General features: G+C 38.9%; 1 protein-coding gene across 3 annotated transcripts in view; it reads right to left on the reverse strand.

The window, feature by feature from the left end:
• Positions 1-4313: 4313 nt before the first annotated feature.
• HMG20A (high mobility group 20A) overlaps positions 4314-25603 on the reverse strand; it is a 45241-nt gene continuing 23951 nt past the window's right edge. For all 3 annotated transcript variants that reach the window (XM_075764709.1, XM_075764710.1, XM_075764708.1), the window contains 9 exons: positions 25483-25575; positions 23240-23387; positions 21655-21870; positions 18519-18651; positions 18107-18138; positions 12912-12987; positions 11810-12025; positions 11024-11167; positions 4314-8666 (listed from right to left, as the gene is read on the reverse strand). In XM_075764709.1, the coding sequence (XP_075620824.1) occupies positions 11031-11167; positions 11810-12025; positions 12912-12987; positions 18107-18138; positions 18519-18651; positions 21655-21870; positions 23240-23387; positions 25483-25575 (1051 nt within the window). In that variant the 3' untranslated portion in view covers positions 4314-8666; positions 11024-11030. The remainder of the gene's footprint in view (positions 8667-11023; positions 11168-11809; positions 12026-12911; positions 12988-18106; positions 18139-18518; positions 18652-21654; positions 21871-23239; positions 23388-25482; positions 25576-25603) is intronic.

Raw genomic sequence — 25603 nt, forward strand, 5'->3', positions numbered from 1 at the left:
GGCAGGCAGGACAGGAAAACATACACATACGGGCAACAGTATGAAGTCAGGAGTTAGGATTTAGACTGTCATGTATTTACTGACAGCTTTAGTGCTGAAAAGGGGATGGTTCTCTATAGTCTGTGCTCCCACATCATTTCAGTGTACAGTTTCATGAAACAGTGAGCCAAAATGCAAGCAGGATATCTCCAGAAAGGAGTTCCTACTTCTCCCTTCTCTTTGATCCTCTGCTTACTTTGTGCAAAACCTAGTGCTTGCCAGAGTCCTACATGAGCTCAGGCAATTCACAAAACACAGAAAACTTTCAGCAAGAAAAAAGCTGTGTAGTTTTTTGCTACTTTGATGAGTTAGTGAAGCTCACAGTTGGGCAGGGATGCTCTTGGCTGGAGTAAGATCATAGCGAAGCAGCTACCACCACGTTGTCTATGCTCTAGCTCCAGAGAGCTGGCAGTACTGTTTAAGTCTGAAGCTGTTGCAGGCTCCCAGAATGAAAACCAGCTCTGCAAAGGCAGAGTACTATGCAAATACCAATGGTAGCAAAGCTTCCATTACACGGATTTATGTATTCACAGCTCCTGCTAGTTAGGAAGCTGGAGAATAAGTCAGCCGTGCTGATTTTACATATCAGCAAACACACAGAATCAGCTTTAGCCAACTAGAAACCTTTATCACAGCCATTCCTTGCTGTCAGAACTTCAAAGACGTGCAAACTGACTTCATGTTTTATTTGCCGTACCAGCATTTCCTTGTAACACAAGCATGCTTGCTGTACCCACTTCCACCCTGACCAGCCCACCAAGTGCAGTAGGAAAAGGATAATGTATCTGCACAACAACAACAACAAAAAAAAAAAAAGAAAATACCATCTGCCTAGAACAAAACCAGGGAGGTGACTTAGCTTTCCACATGCAGAAGCACTCTGGCTACCACTAACAGGCTTTTTCACTCTCATTTTGAGATACCGAGATTTGTCATTAGAGGGCACTGCTTCCCCCATCAGAAAATTGGTTCATTTCCTTATGTGGATAGATATTTCAGACATCTGGAAATGCACATTTACCACATAACTATGAAGTCTTGAAACTAGGGTGCAGCTGGAATTCCATTTTCACATTTGCTACTTTTTCTGCTCAAAAGCACTTTGAGAATGTATGGAATTTGCAGGTCTGAATCCAAACTTAAAGCTAAAACCTCAACCATTTCCGCACTGGCAACAGGTGAACATTAACCTCAAAAACAAATGAAAACTCTATTCCTGTATCCTCATATTCCTGCTGTCCTTATCCTACAAAGTCTCTTAGCAGGTTTTTAATGGGGTGAGGGTAGAAGATAATTCTTACTCACCTTTTTCAGAAAAAATGGGTTGTAGAATTCGATTTGGTGCATTGATGTATGCCAGGGCTACTCACTATTAATGCTAGTGAGCAGAAGAAAAGTGACACCCTTCCCTCCTGCATATCAGCTACATTTCTTCTAAAGGAGCAGACGCTCTACTTCTGTAGAAGCGTCTTCAGAGAACCAAAATCTTTTGAGGACAATGTCAACACCCTCCATAATCCATACTTACACACAAGGAAACAGCACGTGTATTGCCGTTGCAGAGCATTTGCAACATTCATGCTAAAAAAGCCACAGTCCTTTCCAGGAAAGGCATTAGATGAATTTTCCAGAGCTTTCCACACTCCCGGACTCAGCCATCCTGCTAGCTTGCACTTCTGATAAAACTTCCTGCATCTTTTCCCCCATTCCAAACAGAGTTCCAAACACTCTTCCTCCAGCATTAAAGAAACAAAACCAACCTGGGCAGGAATTTGAAGTGTGATAGAGGAAGAGAAGCTTCCTCTGAGAAGAATTAGAATACTAATATAGTTGTTAATATCCATTTTGAAGGGTGAGGGGTTGAAACGGTATGTTTACAGGCCTAAAATTTCAGCTTGGGATTTCTCTGCATGTATCCGGGGCTTAAGCAATATTATTTCAAATAAATTAGATGAGGGAATTCTTTCTTGACTAACACTGGAACAGGTTTAATAAAACTAAAACAGTCCACATGAGACAAAGAGAAATCCCATGGTACTATTACTCCAGATTGAAAACTAGACCTCTCCGATTCCCAGACAGCCAGGCTTTCAGTTGACGTTAAGTATCATTCTTCTACTCAATTCAAGGCAGCCAGGTGGTTATCTAGCAGCCAAGTACTTGGACAGGCAGAGCTCTTTTATACATAAGTATTTACAATCCAAATTTATAAACAAAAAGATCATATGGACTTCAATGCACAGACTTCTACGGAAAAGTGAGAATGCCTTTCACCTTCCAGAGCATGAGAGAGCAAAGCTACAAACCTGAAAACAGTAGTATTTAACAACTTTAGGAGATGCACCATTTCATCAACAGGAAAAGAGAAAGCAAAGAACCTTAGAATCCTCTTGTATCTTAGAATAACTCGCATCAATTCATTAATATATACACCATTATAATTTAATACCAACAAGAGCAAGTTTTTCAACCGCGTCATACTAGCATGGGTGCGGGACCAGAGCAAATCAGCACCATAACCCTGCTGCTAGGCCTGAGCAGATACACACATGAGGAATGAATTCTAGTAAATAGCTTAAATATTTATGCTTGCGATATTCAAATTAAAACACCTGCATGTTACTAAGTCTGGAAGAGTATCCTGTTTATGTTCTTCATAATTCCCTTTACTTACTTTTCCTAAAGCTTATATTCTATAAACAGTAGCCCTTGTGACCAGCTGGAATCTTTTCCAGTTATTCAGCAGGAGAATCAAGGTTTTCTGTTTAAGTAAACCAGAAAGCTTCTCAACTCTTTAATCAAAACTTTCCTTTCCAAATGCCACAAGCAACTTGCCTAACAAATTAGTAAAATGTACCGATACCTACACTTTCTTGGAGAACCTTGTATTTCCACAATCTCTACTGTAAAACAACTTTCCATTTAGTATTGCAAAAATAATTTGTCCCATGTTACTATTATGAACTGCTGAAGTCCCCAGCAGGCCCCTTCAGAATCCCATTGTATTATCATGTTAAAAAGAGAATATGTTCTCTTCCCCTAAATCACGCGAGCTAGGGCAGAAGTTTTGCTACATAAACCAGTTTCTGATACCAGTGAATTATTTACATATTCTTGTAGAGGAGGATGGGGGCTTAATTTCTGATGACACAAACCTGGATATAAAGACACAACATAAAGGAGATGAAGGAAAAGGAGCTTTCCAAATAGAACAACACAGCTGGTTAGTAACACGCAACAGCTTCATATCCCGTTAACGGGTACACTGTTTTCAGTACTTTCTTAAATGTATTCTGATTAATTATTTCCAGATATTTTTTGAAGAATATGTGCTTCCTCAGGATTTTTGTTTTAAGATATGCTTCATTATTTTTTCTTTCTATTTCTGATCTGTAACACCAATGTGGCAAGTACTTTGAGGAGTCAATTTTAATGAGTGTAAGTCTAGTCAACTCAACAGAACCATTCACAAGTACAAAGCTGACCGCATGCTTCAGCACTTCAGGATCAGGACCTAAAACCCTAGTTTAACTATTTTCACATGACCAATTCTGCACTCAACTGCACAAGCAATCCCTTCTCCAACATTGTTTCTCTACTTTCCCATCTCTACGCAGATCTTTTCAAGTATTACTTCAGCACTTCATTAAGGAATTAACGGAACTGATGGCATCTCAGTACTAGGTTTCCCTTATTAGGATACACATGCAAATAAAATCTGGATAGCATATAAATACTGATTTTCAAAGCTACAGAGCTGTTTCAACGCTGTGTTGTAGCTACAAATAGACACAAACACAGTAAACCTGTGTTGCATTTGTCCTCATACTGGGGAGAAATATAGGTGAAAGATGGAAAATGAGACAATAGTAGATGCTTAATCCATCTCCCTCCCAACATAACTTTGAAAGAGATCACACACTAGCCATAGTTCAGTGATATCTGCCATCAACATCACCTCTCTTCTCTAAGGTGTTTCTCTAAGTTAGAAAATGTTAGAGTAGGAAGCCACGCATTTTCACATCTAGTATGATTTGTACAGCCACCTTTTCCTCTTGCTGTCCTCCAAAATTATGCTTAGAAATATCCTAGCTGCGTTTGCTTGTCAATACTTTGGTACAAGTATTTAAAAACATTCATTACATAGGTCTCCGTATGCGAGTAATAACACAGACATAAGCTTCAAACCTTCACAAGCTCCGATTTTTATATCTTCAATACACAAACTGTAAGCGTCTACGGATTAAATGACAAAAAAACCAGAACCCACAGCATAAGAATTACAGGTTTATTAATATATACCCATAAATCAGTTTTATATAAATGTTAGTCCTGGTATTACATAATGGATGTGGATATTTTACCACATACCAAAATGGTACAATACATACAAAATCCAGAGATTTTGCAATTAAGCTGGCAAATCAGGAATATATTTTTAAAAGTTAAAGTTTAAAAAGTTAAAAAAACCCCCGCAATACTACAAGCAATGACGAAGAAAAGCAGCAACACTACCCATGGTTCACAAGCAGAAAAATTCCATGGTAGAAGTAGAGGATAGGCCTGAGTGTACTTCTGACTCTGAAGAATGCAACTTAACCAAAGCAAAAGATTAAAAAAAGATCTAATTTCAGATTCCAAATACATTATCAACATGAACCTGCCTGAGGAAAAAGTGATCTTTTCCTCTTAAAAGAGCCCAAAGCCCTCTAATTTCCCTAACTTCCCTGAAGTGATTATTAATTATCAGTCCAATTAACCAGCAGCAGAGTAAACAGAGTAACAAACAGAACAAAACAGTGGAAATATTACACTACATTGTCTTAAATGGAGCATGATTGACCACCATCTGCTCCCGATGCCATGTACACCACCACAGGTTAGAGAGGAACTAGATCTTTGTCTTATGAACTCATTGCTGCTTTGCTCTTATTTTTTCCTCCAGGTGTGCACCTGTTTTGCTATTACCTTCTCCAACTCTGGACTAGCCCATGTCACATAACAGCTCTTCTCCTACAGGAGACTTCCCTATATTCCTTCTATTTTTTTGTATCTTTATCATTTCATAACTGGCATTTTACAAAAGTCTCCAAAGCATTGTACATCTAAGTGTGCAATCTGTCGCAGATAGCAGATATTATCTGAACCAAGCCTGTTGGTATACAGAAAGACCAGGCACTAATTTGGCAATCAACATAATGAGATGTGACCACAAAAGTAACATAAAGACACAGTTGCTTACAGCACTGTGACCTCAGAAAGAGCACCAGTGCTGGCAAAAGTCATCCAAACTCCCCCACAGAGGATCTACATCCAAAGTACAAATTTCACAAGGCCACAGTTTGGCTCCATACTCAGCAAGCAGAAGGGAAGATACATGATAAAAACCTAGCAGGGGAAAAGAAAACCAAGTGGAGGGCAACAGGTATGATACAGAAGGTTCTTATAGGAAAAGAAAATAAATATGGTAGTGGGAAATTAGGGAGGACAAAGGAAGACAAGGATGTCAAAAAAAGGCCGAGAAACTCATGATATTTTAAGTGTTACCCAAGTTGGGGAACAAAGATGACAGGAACGGCCCTGATATCAATTAGCTATAACCAAAGATCTCTGAAGTTTTCATCACTATAAATAATAACTACTTCCTTTAACGTTTTTCAGAGGAAGATAAGCTTAGGATGGAGAGGGGGAAGGGGCACATTATTTCCTTTCAAAGGTTAACATGAAGTTGCCAAAATCTCTCAAAGACAGCAATGGTAGTAATAGTTCCTTCATGAAAATGCAGTTGAAATTGAATCAGAATGGATTCAATGTTGAACAATTTTAATGAAGCAAGTGTCAAACAAGTGTCATCAACTTCTTAGAAACAAAGGAAGTCCAAAGTTTAATTACAAAAACATTGTACAGAAAACTTGGCATCTCAACAATTCCAGACACATTAATCCAGCAAATGGATTCTGTTTTCACATATTTCTTTTAACATTTCTCTAAGTGACAAACGCATTTTATCCCGCACTTCTCCTTGACACCCACTTCATTTTTTATTTTCGTTTTTTAACCAGCCAACACTGAAAAATGTAAACTGAAGTGACACTCGAAACCCTGCAAAGACAAAATCCATTTTTATAGGGTTAATCAATTTAAATAAAAAGCTTCTCAATGAGACAAAACATCATCTATCACATCATTGGTGAGCAAGAACTTATTCTTTCCCCAGATGCTTTAAGAAGGGCATGCCACCTCCCCTCCCTTCCTTGTGGGAAAAAGCAAAAAATTGGTCAGCCCCCAGCTAACAGTATCACCTTAAATTTCCTATCCCATAACACTTGCATGCTACTCAACAGAATGATGTATTAGCAGTATGCCAAGAGCTGGTAGTTGCATGGAATTTATGTAAGCAGGGGCAGCCTGCCGCCACCCATACCTTATTTACAGTATGTGTATGTCACAGCCTGGAATCGCATCCTACTATCACATTACAGAGCAATTTCTGAGTCTTCACAGGATACAACTCCAAGTATTAGGTAAGATGCCACAGACTGAACTTTAGAATTTTGTAAATCAACTTTTGGCTATGCAGTACATTTTGGCCACTTCAATAAAAGTCAAATATCACCAATTCTAAAAAAAAAAAAATAAAAAAATACACGCAGATGAAGGTATCGGTGCTTCTTCTGGAGACATTATTAACCTGTTAGGATTTTTTCCCCACACACAATATTTGTTGTAGAATCCACTAAAACATTCATGCCAACACCAGCTGGTCTCATCCATGCTAAGGAAAATAGAGGTCAATACAGCATATTGAGGTTCCTTTTTGTGAAGTCTTGAAAGTGAGACTGAAGACAAGAGAAAGGAGTTTCTTTCCTGAAGGAAGACTGGAATTTACATGGAAATCCTTGCTGCTCGGCTACAGCAATAAGCCCATGAGTAAGCAGAGACCTGACATACAAGGTGTTGACCTGGAGATGGCTTCAGGCAAGCATGAAGTCCATATGTACAGCGTGAGAAAAGAAGAAACTGCTTTTTAATCTTCAAATACTTGACTTACAGATACATTAAAAGTGTTGCTGACTGCAATGCACTCCAGTCATGAAAGCAATCTCCAATTCATAACAGGGTAATTAAAGATTTCTTAAGGAGGAGCAAGGAGATTGTCACTTGGAAGAAAGAACATTTCAACCACTACCATAAAAGCCCAGAGATACCCAACAAGTGCTCAACCAAACTCTGAATTATCAATTTGACAGGAACCAAAGGGCAGGAAATGATTTGTGTAAGTTAGTGCAGACAGTAGGCGCCTTCATCATTGACAGGAGGTGCAGCGTAGCTCAGCAAGATTACAGACTCTAGCATGCAGAGTTCTACTTGATGTAAGGGAAAAAGGCCATGTAGGTCACACTGGAACATACTATGTCAAATGCTATAGGCTCCACAGGCTATACTTTAATGCTACAAAAGGTGAAAGCACTTATGGGCCGTAATGTAGAATTCTATGGGCTGCTATGTGGATTAGTTGCTAATAACCTTCTCTGCTCTAATAATTCTTGCAAAAATACACGTGCTGCTTCCAGGCATATTGCTTCCCAGCACTGATTTCAGGAGGGCAGGAAAAAAAAATTGCAATCCCTCTGCTCATTTCTCTTTTTATAGAATACCACTCTCACCATGAGATCATTCTCAAAATCAAGGCAGTAACGTTAGACTGGAGTAATATATTGGAGGAAGGGCAAGCTTTGTATTTTTAGTCTAAAATGGAGATTCCCATTTTCCCTGCTAACTGAGAACTAATGTTTCACTGTCTATCTTGATTACTACTGACCTTTGTAGAAGTAAATTGCTCCAAACATTTTCAGGGGATAACAGCAGACCCTCACAGAAGAGCAGGATGCTACGTGCAAGAGAGGTGCTTGAAGAGAAAGGGGAGAGAGGAAGCCTGTCTCAGTAGAATCAAGTCACAAAGCACCAACCACAGCCAGTCTCTAGCAGGGAGCAAACTCACATTGTAGAAGTTGCAGGCTAACACAAAAAGCCAGGATTCTGCTTAAGAAAAGCTTTATATAAACATAGCAGGTAGGGTAGGACAAGACAGTGCACCAAGGAAGACTGCCTGTTATAGTAGAGAACATAAGCGCTGCTATCCAGTACTGCAACTATCCGATAACAAGATCGAAAGAAGAAAACTAAAGCGGAGAAAGGTAATCCCACAAGATAAACATAAAAACAAAAGACACTAGGAGACAGTAGGCAATACAACACATCAAAGTTATTACTACAACACATAGGCTGACCACTTCAAGAACTGCGAGACTTCATCTCCGTAGCCAGCCAGTCCACAGAACGTACGCACCCTCATGCCCAGCAAAATTAAAAAGAAACTGAAGATTGCACAAAAGTTGCATGCTCTTAAATGTTTACGCAGAGGGCAGTTCCAAATGTTTAATGGGGGGCGTCCGTGGCTTCTTAAGACCTTTTAATGCATTGATCTGTTTGTCTCACTGACAAACCACAAAGGCAGGGACCAGGACAAACCTGCAATTCTGCCTCCCACCCCTAGTCTTTCCCTCATGGCTTCTTATTCCACACTGGCCAAAACAATTTTGTAAAGCATCCCTGGGTCAGGAAACCTGCAGATGAAACAAAAAAATAAGTGTTAGAAGACTACAGTCTGCCAGGGTTAAATAGGCACCGTGACATTATTTTTTGGATGGTTTATCTGAAAACACAACATTACGAAGCATAGCAAAGAAGCCTAGAGAGACAAAACTGTAAATGAATTCCTGTTTCCATCCAAAGAAGAGAATGCTAAGTAATGAAACGCTTCCCCTTCTCCCCCATATACTGTTTGCACAAAGGAGTTCTCTTTACCATGCAGTACAGAAAACAAAAAATATTCACTAGGATAATCAAATGGTCACTAAATACAATGTACCAAGCCACCAAAAACTGCCTTAGTTCTGTGACGTACAGTGGTTTTCAAGTGTATCATAATAAATAGATTTTTCTATTCAATTTATTTGTAATGTGTGTCAAACTTAGACTATTTGGTTGATATAGACTACATTGAGGAGAATATACTTAATATGTATGTTAACAAAGGGACAATGACGATGGCAGTCTGCTAATACAGTTTACTGGATGCCAGCTCAGTCCTTCTATCCTAAGCTTCCCTCTCTTCTAGCGAAGTCCTACTTTTTTTCTAGGTTTGCATCCAATAAAGCCCAACCTTCCTCCTTTCCAAGATTTTGTCAAAAATACAATCACTGCCAATGCAACGCCACTGTAATTAATAGCCCTATGAATTACTTGATCATCATATCTAGTCACATGCATGCATTTATATAATGAAAACTAGGTGACTATTGATCACATTTTTAATTGTCTCCCACTAGTTTGGAGGGAAGGTGCAGGGGAAGAAAGGAATCAAATCCTATTTTTCAACTATAAAGTAGAAGGAGAAATTCTACAGCAAGAATTACTTTTTCCAAACCAATTACAGTTGAATCCAGTTTATCCAAGAAAAAGATACTTGCATTTTTAGGAACAGAGAAAGCGTCCATCGTTTAGGAAATAAGAATCCGCCTGACATGAGAACCAAAGTCTAGATTTTAATAGCCTTGAGATATGATTTTTCTGGCAAGGTGCTTGAGGACAACATCTGTTTCAAGGCCTGGCATGCCCTTCTAATAACCGATTGATGAGAAACTGCTTTCCCTCTTACACATTCTGTAAAGCCTCCCGATCCCCTGATTCTCTTTCTGAGCTTAAGAGTGCTAATTGAAAAGAGTATATGAAAATGAGGAGGTTGATGAGCTACTGAAAAATCCCAGACCTGGACTGACAAGCTGTTCCCTTCATAAATAGTAGCAGTAAAGGCACTTCTTTATTCTGCTGGGAGCTCAGTCATCTCTTGGAACTATAGTCCGTTCCATCTGGCTACCCTCTGGAAGGACAATGATCTTTTAGCTTAAGCCACACTATAACGGGGAACGTGTAATTAACTGTTCTACACAGCATCACAAAAGCTCAGAATCAGAAAGGATGAAAAGCCCTGTCTTCATATTTGCAGATGGCACAACAGCAGCTTTATTTGGATTTCTAAACACTATTCAAGACATGTACAGTAGATTTCTACAAAATAAATGCCTAAAGAATCCAGGTAGGTACATAGTTAAAATAGAAGTAGGCAAACTCCTAATGGCTGTCTAGTGACATGCATCATGGGGGAGTATGTGGTGTGGGAAATGCAAAGCAGCACAGTAATGCAGAAAGACTGATATTTCTTTGTTAATCTGTTTTTCTGCTCAGTTCCTAGGTTTTCTAAGCTGTTAAACAGAAGCAAAAATACAGAATCGTGAGCTCAGTAATAATCTTCGCATAAGCCACATGATCATTAAAGTCTCAGCAAGTGCTACACATAGCCTGAACCACACATCAGGGCTTTGTTTTCATGTAAACCTTCGTAACTAGAAAAGCTTGACTGCAGATGCTACGGAGTGGGTAGTTGTAGGGTATTTTCAGTTTACAACAGAGATGAGTTCACCTGAAATTTCTTGAGACACTATTTCTCTCTGACCATCAGATTCTACAATTAATGCAGAACTTTTCAGATTTACTTCACTCAAAAGAAGCCTTCTTCTGAATTAGTCACCCTGTCACTAAAACATAAATAATTTTTCTTCCTTTTTTGACACCATTCTGTCAGTAATCTTATTCACCTTACACAAATACAATGAGTAACAGGACAGCTATTTATGTCTTTATACAAAAGATCTTGGAGCTAAGGGAAATTTCAGAACCCTTTAATCCTATTGGATATTTTCAACGCCATTTGACTTACACGAAATCAACCTGTTCCTGTGGCTTTGAGGAAGAAAACTTTTTGATTGTACAACAGGTGATCCGCACAAGAATCAGCCTCAGAACAAGTGTCAGAGGCACAGAGGAGATGGCAAACAAAAGCAGCCTAAGAGCAAGCACTTACCCAGTCACTAGCGTTCAAGTCTGTTTACCACATCTCGGACTGTGGCTATGAGGTTCTCGTTCTCCTGTGGGTTTGCCATAATAATACTGTGCAGCCTATTCATGTAGGAATCAATAGTTTCCATCGTGGGTGTTTCCCCGCTACCTACAGTTAACACAGTAAAATGAGCCACAGAATACTCAGATGACCGCAGCAATTCCAGACAGTTAAGACTATACTACAGGCAATTTGTGCCAACATGCAAACTGCTACAGGAGGTGACTTCGCCATGCACCATCTTTTGTGACATTCTGCAGAGCCATGTACTCCTAACTCTACCAAGTGAGTAGTTCAAGGATATCAGGACTAATGAAGCACAGTTTACTTGGATTTGGGTCTCATAGTTGATTATAACAAACTCCTTCAGCTGGGCATTCATAGGATCCCTGGCATCTGACAATACAAGTGCAGCTTTTCTTTTAATCTAGGGACTTGCAGTTCCTGCGTTTTGTATTTAGTAACATTTTCACAAAACAAGTGAAGGAGAGCAAGGATTGAATATGAGTCTCACTTTATTAGGAAGGGTAAGAGTAGTTCGGAAAAAAAAGCCATGTTGAAATGAAGCACTGACACTGAACCTGCCCCAGCGTGCATTTTAAGATTTCGTTATCTAATACAACAAAAGCTCAGAAACAGCCAAGATCATAGAATTACAACAGCACACCACATGTTGTAAGTTCACAACATTGTATAAACATTAGAAGTTAAATTTAACATGTCAGACAATCATAAGGAAAAAAGTCTTACCTGGTAGCGGGACTCCAGCAAAGCTGGTTGTGAGTGCTTGGCGTAAAGTCTCTAGATGCTGCTGCAGCACTGTGTTGCGGCTACGCTCTTGTATCACATCCACCTCCAATTTCTCCACCGCAGTACGCATACTCTCAACATGTTTCTGCAGAGCGGCATTCCTCTCCTCAAACTCCATGTTGGATTTACGCAGCTGCCGCAGCTCAGCTTCACGTGCTGTGAATATCAACCCATTCCCATGTAGTCAAAAAACTATAAAAAACATATCTATGATTGGTAGGCAATGAAGCAGAATGTTCTAGAGTGCTCAGCTGATGACTACAAACGGTGCAGTTTTGGTTTATAGATGAAAAAGCATCGTATCATGGAGCACCGATAGTGCCTACAATGGTACTTAAATGGACTTAATTTCTAGAGACAGACAAATTAGAAGACATTCAAAGCATAAGAAAGTAAGTGAATGGGGGAATTGATTAGGAAGGAAGACTGCAAGACTGATTTCAATGCATTCAGTATGACATAGCTTAGCAGCAGTGTTAAGAGGCCTATAGACAAGACATCAGCTACAAAAATACATTTCTATTAACCGTCAGGAAAAGTATCTGAATCTGAAGTTTGTTCAGTCAACAAAGTCTCCAGGAAATCTGGCAAAAAATCCTAAACCCTTGGGACACGTAGCTATGAAAACCAAATAGAGTAACAAAATGTATCAGTGGACTCTTCCACATATCCAGGGGAAAAAACCAAACCAAAACAAAAAGCCACTTGCTAACTAGTCCGAATCATCATCGTGCTCTATCTTTGTTATTTCTTAATCCTACAGAACCTCAGATCCAGCTTGGAATGGCTGGAATAACAGCAAGTCGAGCTTAAACATCAGAAGCATTCTCCAAAAAGGATAGTTTTGGAAGACAAAGCCAGGGAAAAACACTGTGGCAGCCACTGTGTTTGTATAGAGGTAAGGTAATAGCAGAAAACACTGACCAACTATACTCAAGTCATAACTTGAACCGAGAAGAGAGCACAAGGACTCTGCAGCTAGAAGCACCTGGCAAAAACTTCGGAAAAGCAAAAAGGTGGTCCTGTTAACAGTTTAATTTACCTTTACTGTGATTCAGGAACTCTTCTGTGAAGATTGGAATATCAAAAACAGATCTCTCCTTTGTATCTGCTTCCTTCTACAAAAGAAAGGGTAATACACAGCTAAGTACTGTTTGGTTTCAGGAATTCATGAACTAGTTTTGATCGAGAAAACAGAAAGAGAAGGGACACCAAAAACTGAGGCAAATCAAGAGCTGGATGGATGGAAGACACTTCTAACTCCTACCAAGAAAGGCCAAAGGGTAGATCTCAGCTTTCTAAGGTATAGGTTTAATAAAGGCCAAATACCATTATCAAGAAATACCATATAATGTACTAAAATATACCTTTCACCCTAATGAATCATCAGAATCATTCTGTTTTTAAAACTGTCTGAATTCATTTGTATTTTCCACTGGAAAGCATTCCACCATCAACCAACTGACACATTCTAAAATAGTCTATACAGGAATATGAACAAACAGGAGATAAGAGCAAGCAAAATGCACACTAAGTTTCATGGTTCTTTGCCTTTCACTACCAAAGCAAAAAAAGAAAACAGCCAGGAAAAAGAACAGGTAAAGGAAAAATAAGTTACTTTTTCCACAGTGTACCAATTCCAAATGTCTGTTCCAAACTGGAAAAGATGTGCATTTTGGCTCCAAAAGAAATGGGAGCTGCACAGCACTTCAAGCAAGCTGTATCTTTTTTGAAAGGTTTACATGGATGCTGCCACTAATGAAAAGAAAGCATATAAACACGATTTGTAAGAATCTATGGGGAAAACCTGCTTGGAAAACCTGCTTACAGAACATGTAGTGTCTTGGAAGGATAGAGATGAATGTGTAGGCATATTTTGCTTTTAGAAAGCAGTTATTCGCCCTGGTTACAGCAGGAATGCATTAATGTGAGGAGAGTTTCAAGGAACTGGACTGTTGTCTCCTGCATACTGCAAAGTCAAACACTGCAAAATTTTTTCACTTTAAGACACAGCAGAAGCTTGTAATGTTAAGATAAATCCTGCAGTCAAGGGGTTTCCTGTCAACTTTCAGAGCTCTTCACTTAATTTCTGATAAAGTTGGTGAATTCAACTACATGAACTTGAGGCTATTAAAATATAAGAGACCATTTCATGTACAGAAGACATGATGTCAATTCATGGTTTGTAACTATAACCGGCTTTCTTTAAAAAAAAAAAAACAAAAAACTTTTAAAGCAATAAATACTCCGTAACTTAGTTAAAAAACCTAAAAAACTTCATTTGACTCAAGGAAAAAACATACCATAATACACTTCAGTCACCGTTTCTACATGTCAAAATCAACCGGAATTAATGCCTGCTTTAAAACCTGCATTGCTATTGACAAAGCCAATGCAAAATTGGTTTGATAAACTGCAGCAGTTACAGTCAACCTGTTACTTAACATAGCAATAAAGTTAAGCATGAGAGAACCTCTGTGGAGAAGAAAACCTTCTCAAATCTCTCCACACCTCAGTTGATAGTGTACCATCCTCCACAATTACGTAGTGTCAAACATGATTTGGTACCCAGCAGAAAACCCAAGCATTTAGCAGTTAAGGGAATTCTGGCACCTGAGCTCAGTATCATACTGGTTTCTGCCACAAAGTGCTCAGAAGGGGTGAGCTGAATGCCATTTGGCAGTCAACCAAGATAGACAAGACTAGATGGACCTTCAGATACTCAGGTACTTCAGTCTGTACCTGAGGAGACTGTCAATTGATTGTTTTTAAAGTAAAAGATAAGGTGAGTTTTACTGTCAGGTAGAATTAGAGCTGGGAAGCTCCGTATTCGCCAAGTAAGAACTCAAAGCTCACTTAGCCTGAATCAACTGAAGATGCACTAGAAACAGGAGGGACTAGAGGGAGGGGGAACAAACCTTCCCAGCTCTGAGAGACACCATAGGGTGTCACTAGGGGTTCATGATCGCACGTACTCTTCACTGAAGTTTTGTACTTGCGACTTTTTCCCTAAAGTCTCAAGAGTATGTAGTTAGAAATGAGAAGTCACGCACAGAAGTGTTCATAATGCATCCATTTTGTCTGAACACTCCCTAGATGCCTAGGAAGTAATTTCGCCCCAAAATCCAAAATCTCAACATTACTGTGCACTAGGAAATGTTGGTAGTTATGAAGCTTGGTTAAAACTATAGGACATCCATCTTAGATGTTCTAATTTACACTTACTATTGCTACCTGCATGCAAAGAGGCACTGGTTTGGATCATCGCTGGCTCCTAGAGAATAGATGGTGAAGGAGAGGGTACTGTGAAGAAGCGAGGGTATTCTATTTGCAGCCCTAGGGTACAGGTTCTTCGGGTAAAACAAAAAAAAAATATTAAAGCGATTAAATGAAACTGTTCAGCTTCTGAAGGCAACCAAGAAATTCTACTAAACAGAAGAGTGATAATGAAAGCCATCAGTGCTCTTCCGTTACAGAATACGTTACCCAGCACATAAAAGATCCTCTTGAGAGCTCTGAAGTACTTAATCCTGAGTGAACCTCAGAGTGGCTTAAAATCGTAAGGTTTTGATTACCTCTTATTGAAAAGGCCCACTCTGTTCAGGTTGCATATCATTTCGTCATCCCTCAAATCAAAAGAGAACCAAAATTATCGTTTCTAACAATTGCCTTAAAGAAGGCTGAGATGCTTTCAGACTGTCAACAAATGATACCATTCTCATCTGGTTGTTAAAAGTGAGGTTGATCTTTGGAGGTTCCAGAACAAATCAGACTTGAAGTTCTTAGAGACACAGTGAAGTATAGTAAAGAGAAAGGTGAGAGGTTGGGGGGGGGGGGGGGGGGGGCAAGCTCATTCTTCCTAGCATGGTCAGGTGCAGACAATGTAAGGTACAGATATAATAAATATACTACTTCATAAAAAAAGAAACCTTTCTCAGAGCAGACTGCTTTCTTCTTGTGTGCTCATACTACAGCAGCCATTTCCCTATCTTCAATGGTTGTAGATATTACCAGGCAATGCCTAATCTCCCTGACACACATGTATAAATCTCTGTAATCTTGCCAGTAGAGTATGTAACTGACTGCATGAAGCTAGACCTACTCTGAATCAAACAGCTCAAGGAAAGAAGCAATAACAGAACAACAGAGAACAACTAACAATGGTCTGGCCACTGCTGATGACAATTAATAGTTCTAGTGTATATTGTTATACATCATATTTATGAAACTAGGATTTGGAGAAAGAAAAATGTTCCATTTCATGCCCACAGATGAGCTCACTGAGACAGTGTCTCCATGCTTTTCATCGCTACATCCGTCTATTAAAAGTTTCCTCTCGTCTTCCCAGGCCTCATCCTTTTGTTATTTTTTATTAGTAGTAGTATTTTAATTGATCATTGCAATACTTTTTGGAGGTCATTTCTATATACAATATTTAAAATTAATTCAACACTGATTCACAGAAACTAAATCATGAACATATACATGAAGCAAGGGGAGAAGGAAAGTTTTCTTTGACCTTGCGTTCTTATATTCTCTCAAGAAATAATTTAATCAGATTGTACCTCCTAATCACATACACAATAATAATAGTCAATGTGGATAAGAGAAGAGAACAAAAAGCTTTAGTCTTGCTTCTAGTAACAACTTGAGTATATCATTCTAAAATCAATCTAAATCTTCTCTGCATGTTCCTTGCCTGTGTGGGGTTATTATAATACTTGACTCCCTTGCAGAAAAGATGTGAAAGCGTATCAGGTGATAAGCATGTGTAATTTTATAACATAAAGGCGAAAAATGCTAAGCAGTCAAAGGCACAGGCTTTCAGAAAAGGATGCCTGCCTAACATGTTGCTAGCTCAACTACGCAGCAATTACGTGATGAAGCTTAAAGGCCCCACAGGGTATGGAGGACTCTTAACTGCATTTACGACGTGAGATTTCAGTAATGATAACTTGAGTTAGAAGGACGAGAGAGGTAAGACTATGAACTTGGTAGTTTGCCACCTGTATAATTCAAAAGGTTATGCAAATGTCACAGTCAACCTAGAACTTGAAGCCTTCAGTAATCTGTTTTTGTACAATAAAAAACAAACTTAGCTTCAGTGACTATAGAATCAGAAATTCTGAGGACCATGTACTTCTAAAGATTAATCTTACTGCAAGTACTTCCTTTAAGAGTTAATAAAAAGTCATATCAAAAACATGCTACCAAAGCCTTTTCCTGGAAGTGAAACTTATTTTTCTTAGAGCAGACAAGACCACTAGTTGCCTCCCAGCAATGCACAGCCTTGTCACTATTGTAATGAACACATTAAAAAGTAACTTGATTGCTTTCCCAAGGCAAAAAAAAACTCACAAAGAAAAACAGATCTTTCAGAAGGGCCTATTGCTTACAAGTGAAGAGGCTGTGTATAAACAAGATTTTTCATTGCTTTTTGTTTACAATTTATTGGTAACCATGAAAGAAACTCTGTGGCCCTAGGTAATACAACTGGAGAAAGTTTCAGCACTTCAAAGGGAGAGACACCATAGCCAGGCAGGATGCACAGGGTTTGTGATATGTCTCATCAACTAAAGCATAGGCCTCTTATCTCCAGACATTATTACTCTTTTCCAGTATTTACGTATGCAAAGGGGGGAGGTTTAGGAGGAGGTTTAAGCCAGCGATCTCCCAATGATTTGGTTACTTTACCCATTTTGTTCTCAAGGAAGCCACATTGATGTTGCTGCAGAAAGTCCGCACCTCAAAACAGCAAACTAAAGGTGCTAGCTTAGAAGGTTTACCTAGGTCTCAAGCTGTATGTAAGTTTTACCTCGATGTTTACTTACCAAATAATAACTGAAGTTCTCTGCTTGAAAAATTTCAAAGTAAAAATTTTGCAAGCTGAGCCTCTAACACACCAGATACTTAAAGGCTCAATTATACTGACTCATACCCATTCGTTTATTTAACATTACAAAATAGATCCATGCTTTAAGTGTACCCTATACTCCTACTTTATCTTAGATCATTTGTACATGCCCAAAGACTTACCAATTTAGTTTCCATCATGCTAATGCGAACAATTTTTTTCTAACTTTTGATCAAAAACTGCATAGGAAAAGGAAGAATTCATACTCCAAAACTCTGATTAGGGTCTTCAACTAGCATGAACTGGTTTTTATTGACTTCTCTAGAAACTTCCGCCATCTGAAAATCTACCCTCTGATGTAAGGGTAGAATGAAGAGGTTTACCTCATGATCGTGGGCTGGCTGTCTTGCTCCATCTGAAAAAGAAAACAAACAAGAAATCCCCCAAAATACACAAGATTTGAGAAAACAAGAACCAAATCATTAAAGCAGTTACACAACCATAATTACACAACAGTTACAGACAGACAACTTGTGCAGCTTTCCTAAAAAGTCATACAGAAGCTGTGTCTAACTTTGATGCTTTTAATGCACTTCCTCCAATACAATCTAGATATAGTGAAATCTACATAAATTTAATCACTTTACACACAGCTGATGCATATGCCATAGAAAGAACACATTCGCTTTTTAACAAGGCTTTAAATCAAAGGCTTTAAATGAGTGTCAGGCTACATGACTAGCTGGGAATCTTCTGTTGCTCTAGCTAGACAAATATTTTTGTCTCATTCAATACCTTGTCTGTGTGATTTGCCTTTTTGTCTGTCCTGTGCTTTCCTGCTAAAGACTTTGTAGGCTTCAGTCTTCTGATACTGCTCCAGCTCCCGCATATAACGCTCCTTATCTCTATCTGCTTCATCAAGGTATCGCTGAAACAAAAAAGTCCAAGAGTTTCAGGGAGTTTCCTCCCCTTCAGGAGGAAGGGAAGAAAAACAACTTGTCAGATGAAGTGCTGATCCATTTCACCTATGCAAACAGGAAAGGAGTGAAGAAACAATGAGAATGTACGTGAAATGCAGAGACATATTTCTGGATAAAATTACTGTATTCTGATGTTCCTTTTTTTTTTTTTTTTAATTCAAATCACTATGCTGTTAACTCTTTGTTAGACCTAGAGGTAACCAGCTACTAAGCTACTCAACTAAATATTACCTACACATTATAGGCCAATTACTTAAGAATGGCATTTCTGTGGCCGGGACTAAAAGCTGCCAAACAAGAACACCTTAACAGATCATGCTTTAAGGTTCAGATCTGTAACAGTAGGGTTCCAATACACTCTTGTTTTCATGCCCCACAGACAAAAAGCACTGCCATTCTACAACACATAGTTCACCCGTCTGAAGAGGTGAACAAAACATCATGGCTTTGGAAAAGAGTAGCATAAAGATAAAAGAGCCTAGAAGGTTATCTCAATTTCAGCTATCTGCATTTAGGTTAAAAGGAATCATTTATTTTCTAGCCTGAAGATATTTCACACATCTGCATAATGGAATAATCTTAACTGGAAAATTCTTCAGGGGAACTGATGAACTGAGAACCATTTAAGGAGTGGTCACAACACTTGTTAATGGGATCCTTCCAAGAAAAGTTGCCTTCCCTTTTTTTTCCCCCAATGAGCTTAAAATTCAATAGAAGTAAGTATTAAACCAGAGTGAAACTTAGTCACCTGGTATGCCTTTTATTTTCATTATGTCATCACAACAATACACACAATGGTTATAAATTCCATGCATTTTCAACATTGTTTTGACCCAGCTGAGGGCACTGTTAACGTTCTGGATTGGCGTGTAAGTTTGGGGATGCTGTGTTTGCATTGCTTTTAGACACTGTATTCTTCCATAAGACATTATTTCTTCTCTTCCATCTCCAGCAACGCACTGCTAAAAAGAGTGCGGTAACTGAGTTAAAAACACCACAAGCTTTTCCTCCTGAACTTCTACTTTGGATAGATTGTTTTGAATCAGTAAGAATCAGTCCTGCTACACCCACTATCTGTAAGTAGATGTCCTAGGTTTTCTAGCACAGATCTATACATCTCATTAGCTATCTCCCCATAAAGGGGAATAAGAAGAATGATTATTAAGGTGTTTGCTTTATGTCTATAGTAATGACCTTTTCCTGGGGAAGACTCGCAATTTGGTCAGTCCAATCAGCTCAACTGTCCCTATGCTCACCAAATACAAAGGGAAGCAGCAAGACTACAGGGCTGGAACAGGGGAAATGTGAGACTTTCCCTTCAACATTCATATCAGACAGCTAGTTTGCTAATTGCTGGAGATCAGCCACAAGAGCAGAATGTCAGACACGCCTTTCCCTGCTAACCTGCACAGCAGTAATATCCTCTGACTCTGCTACTTGCTTCAGGAGAATGACTTCATAGTTGTTAGCTAACCAAAACCAAGCTTACTCAGCTTCAGTAAGAACTTTGGGCTGTCATATTAGAGACACAGGTTCTAAGGCAGCAGTGGCCTTCATCACCTTAATAAAAAAGGGCAGAAGAAACCGAAGGGAAAGAAGTGCTCAGCAATCCTTCCCTGACCCACTACAGGTTAGAGACTCACAGCTTTACTAAAAAAAAAAAAAAAAAAAAAAAAAGGACAGATTCCCTGGGGATTTAAGGAGCAGCACACAGAACAGAGATTTGAAGTCAATCTCCTTTTTCCTAGGTTAAAAATCTGTCTCGGACACGATAAGAATATGTTATGGGCATGGAGTACAGAGGCAGAACATCTTATCTTTCTACCCTCTCCCAGCAGACAGCAACATCATTCTCACTACAGAGCTGTTGTCAAATCAACTGCTTTGCTTTTACACACATTTTCCATTATGGTTCAAGTACTATGCCTATGCACCATTTTATAATATCTCAGTATAACTTGTATTCCACAAGTTTAGTAAAAAAACAACAAAAGGAACTCTTGTTTTTTACGTCTTCCCATTTTTCATCCAGCCATCAAAAACTTAAATTATTAGTTTGTCCATAAAGTATTTTCCAAAGCTTAAATGTCCCAATAAATTCTTATGATAGCATCAAGTTGCACTGTGATTTAACTACTGCTTTGCTGTAATCACCAACTGGCAATAGGGTGTGGATGGTAGGACACCCATTAGCAATAACAAGGTCCACTGCAGAAACAGACCCAACCTTGCCTTGATCTTCATTCATGTATCAGACAGTGCAAAAGGCTGCGGTAGTCTCAATGAGAAGGCATCACATTCTGACTGAAAGGTGGGGGAAAAACCCTCTTTTCCTGAGGTAACATGTACAAACTAGAATATGTAACTCTCACTGTCCTGTCCATCACACAGATCTCAATTTTCTTTCTAGGACTAGCAACACTTTAGAACATTGTCTAAAAGTTTATTCACGTTTGCTTGTCTCAGAGTAAGACACCAGATGTTTATATACACTGATGAGTTTGTGAAATAAACAGAACTGCAAAATCCTTCAAGCAGCTCTGAAATCCACCAAATTCTCCTCAGCCACAGTGAATAAATGCCTGCCCCATCCATCCAATGGCTTTGGACTTGGAAACAGGTAGGTCTCAGCTGTACCTGAGTTACACCCAGAGTTACATCCGGATGAATCACATAAACCGTGGTATGTCTCACTAGAGCACTCTCCCCTGTTCTGAATATATTCTTGCACTATCTAGAGGATACAGTTCTCCTCAAGTCACGCCCAGATGAGATGCTATGGTCCTAGCAGGGTTCATTATTTGAACTCTGGAGGACCTGCACCCCTTATTTTGAAATACATTCCTAAACACAACTTTAATCGAAAGCCTATGTTAACTTCCTCACTAAGCAACAATATTGCCGTTTAACAGTAAACATAATCCAACAAGGAAAAGGGAGTTTAATGGTACCCGTTTCTCCTCAGGAGGCAGTTTACTCCATTCATTGCCCAGCATCCTGGTGATCTCTGGGAAAGGGACTTCAGGCCTCTTCGCTCGAAGCTGCTCCCTACGCTCATTCATGAATCTCACATACCCTGTGAGGGGGGATTTAGGGGCATTGGTGTCCCTAAGGGGTTTCTTCCTCTTTCTCCCTTTGGCCCAGCCTCCTCGTTTAGTTCTTTGCTGCTGCAAAATGAAAATGGAAGAAAATTCAGATTGAGGGAAAAGAATTACCACCTCCGGAAGGAATAAATAGTCACGTCTCAAACATTTTCATCAGGAGCATGTTGCTGCAGTACATCCTCTCCATGGATGTAAGTTTCAAACCTCACTTTAAAGCAATCCTGACCATCCTCTAAGCAAAGCCAAAGAAGTCTCATTGTGAAAAGTTGTTTGCAGTATCTCCTGGTCCACAAAGACAATAAAATAACATTCGCATCAACTTCTGATTGTAAAACCACAAGGACTGATAACCCCCGAAATTATGATCCTAGCTAATGCAGCTCCACGTTGAAGTTTTTTTGTTAGTTCTTCGTTTGGATTTTTTTATTATTCTTACCTTCATATACCCTCCTCCCCTGGCATTGGCCTCAATATCATGTTTGGAGAGAGTCTGTGTGTTAGTTAACAAATGTTAACTAGTTATTTTTACCCCTTCCAAATCTTTTGCGTTTGTGCGTTATGTGCCCAAAATGTGGGTAAAAGGACAGCACAAAGATTTTTCTATTCTAATCCATTCTATAGGCTTTCTTTCCCACTAATCACCTCCAGGCAAACTCCAAAGGAGGGAACGTTGTAAGATTTGCCTGTGGCACACTGAGCTCACAGGAATGACATAATTACCACTCATCCTCTTGGCTTCATTCTACTACTACAGCAATCTCTGGACAACACTATTTTCTTATGATAGGTACATAAAACTATTTTATTACTTCTAAACTCTCCCCAAATCAACACCTTCCTGCCATCATGTTAGCTTTAGTTTCCTTTCTGGAATTTTACTACTTCCTTAAACAAGGACCTCAGAGCTGAAGACAAACTACAGGAAGGAATATCAAACGCATCTGTCAAAAAAACTCCAAACCACTTTCATGTCAAACTTCAGTTCCTTCACAATTTAGTCACCAAAAAACTATGTGGAATGGTACACACGATATAGTCTAAAGAAGTAAACATAACGCTTTCAAAGATATCAGTTACTCCCAGAAGAGTACATACAATGGCCTCACTTTCCTGACTCACAAGAGATAAAATAAGCTGTGGTGGTTGAACATTCAGTCTTCAGAAAAAGACTGAATGCAGTACGAGTCCGTGGACTCTGCTGGCTAAGCTAGAGACACACGTGCTGTTCTCTGTACGTTATGACTGCCAGCTTTCCTTGGCTATCTGTGTGCAGTTGTGCAACACAGGAAAAAATTCAGAGAGACTCAAAAGATGAAAATGGCAAATGGATGAAAATTTGTGATCCTATCCAAAAAAATCTGAGTAAGACAAACTATAATGACAAAACTCCATACTTTCGCTTCATTGAGAAGTCACTATTATTTCATCTCACCTCCTCCTCAGGCTTCTGCTCAGTGTTTTCAGCAGTATTAGAGGACTCATTTTGCAGCTGCTGAACCTGTGACAAATCTTCCACCAAATCTGGGTTATTCACAGAATGTGAAGTTCCACCACTGAATGAACTCTCAGAATGAGCTAATCTGAAAAAGTACATAATAGCAAAAGAAAAAAAATGTAATTATCATATTGCTAAATCACTTCCTCCCTAATCTTCTAAAACATGCAAAAATGTTGCAAATATATTCAGTTCTTATGCTAGCAAGAAAATAAAAAAAAGATTTTGAAGAGTCATTTTTGAAGAACTGTCTGTTTCATTCAAACAACTGCTATAACTACCATAGTTACTATGGACTTTCAAAGACGGGGGGTTTAAGTGATTTTTAAGGTGTTATTTTGTTTCATTTTCAGTGAAGCTTTTGCTTATACAAACAACTGTCAAGCAAGTAAATTTTTGGATCAGAAAGCATGAATTTACACTCCAAAAATACTATACAGAATTTGACACGGTCTTATCTTCAATCAATTACACCTCTCTGGATGGATTTAATACATTTCTCCACAAATACACTTAAAGGTTTGTGGTTGTGTATGTTTTTGGATTGAACTTTATTCAACATAATCTCCAGTTGATACACATGGGTATTTAAAGAACAAACATGACTAGCTCCCAACAGGCTCCTGAACGGCCACTATTTAATTTTGCTGCAAGAGCTGTATCAATCAACCTTACGCCAAGAAAGGGCAAGCTGTCTGGAGGCCAAAAAAAAAAATAAGGCAAATATGCAGAAGTATTTCTGAAGATAGACAGAGATGAGCCCATATTTTGGGGCAACAACTCCACAGTCATTCTCCCTACTGAACTCAGCGGGCAAATTAATCCCAATATTTTAGGATTCTAATTCCTTCCTGAGCCAGGGTAAAGATCAATTGGCCTTGCTCGGTTACGTTTATGAACATTCCTACAACAGCAGCATACGCTTCAGTCTACTTTGTTCATTTATTCAGATCTACAGCTGCTTACATGCATGCCAAACATTTGAAATATTCAAAATAATTGTTCCTGTTAATGTAGACTACAGCTATAGAAAATTGAGATATGTTAACAGAATTGTTAGTTGAATGCCTACAGGAAAATATATCTTTTGAGATAACAGGATATTTTCATTACTCACTATAATCAGCAATTGGGGCATAATTACTGGTAAAGACACAGGGGCTGGAGAGATCCATGCCCGACTTTCAGATATTGGATTGATTTCATATTACTAACAATTAGAGAGGGAGAAAAGGAACCAAGCGTACATGCTCATATAAGTTAATTACATTTGGTACGTGTCAAAATGAAAATGGAACAATACCATTTCTTGCAATCACTGTTAGAGTTTGAAGAACATTTCAGCTTTCCTATCCGTTGCCCCTTAAGAGGGAAGCTTTCTAAGCTACACATAGAGGAAAAATTTCAGTGTGATGTAGCCATTTGCAGTGAAAGCTGCTGAAAGTTCATACAAGACATTAACACCTCTCGAACACAAATCTAATTTTAGCATGTACCTTATTTGGCAACAGCAAGTTTGAACTCCCAGATATGTAAATCCAAATTCACACCCGCTTGAAGCAAACGTGTCCATATTCATTTTTACAAGGTTTTACCTGCCTGCAAAGCCTGAATTTTATTGCTTGGTGCTTTACAAAATAGAAAGGAAACTTCAAATATCGAACACTGCAAGAATCTTGTGTATTCCTAAAAGACAACTTCCTTTGTTAGTGTGAGTTTAAAAGAAGCCATTGTTTCAGTCTGTAAAAGCAGAGCCAGTCTGACAAAAATGAAAGACATTGGTTTCTCAGTGATTTTCAGAGATCAGTGATGAACAGTAGATCTTTAATAGAAATAATTTATTTAGCAAGGACCACTATAGCCAATAGATACACCCTCCGTCTCTGCCCCCATCATGCTGTATAAACCTGTCTTAAAAGACTAAAATCCTAGGGAAGCAAACTTTTAAAACATAAGAGATGTTAAAGAAAAGTCTGTGATCATTCCCATCAGTTCAGAAGAGCCCTGGTTTCTCCTAAATAGAGTCCTGTGATCAAGTCCAAAGGAGTGTTGTGGGATTTATTTTTGTTGGGTTCATTTTGGTTTTTTATTACTTAGAATGCCCTCTTCCCACTGAAACAGTTTCCCTACTTTACAGATAATACCTATCAGCTGAAGGTTAAAAAGAAGTAGTTGCTTACCCAGTTACAGTAATTTCACTACCTTCCTTAGATCCATCTTCATCTGCAAACCCTGGAGGCAGAGTGGAGCCAGCCACCAAGTTCTCCATATCTCTGATGAAAAATAAAATTTTAAAAAGGC

Source organism: Balearica regulorum, chromosome 12 (assembly GCF_011004875.1).
Source record: "Balearica regulorum gibbericeps isolate bBalReg1 chromosome 12, bBalReg1.pri, whole genome shotgun sequence".
In the NCBI taxonomy this organism is placed as follows: domain Eukaryota; kingdom Metazoa; phylum Chordata; class Aves; order Gruiformes; family Gruidae; genus Balearica; species Balearica regulorum.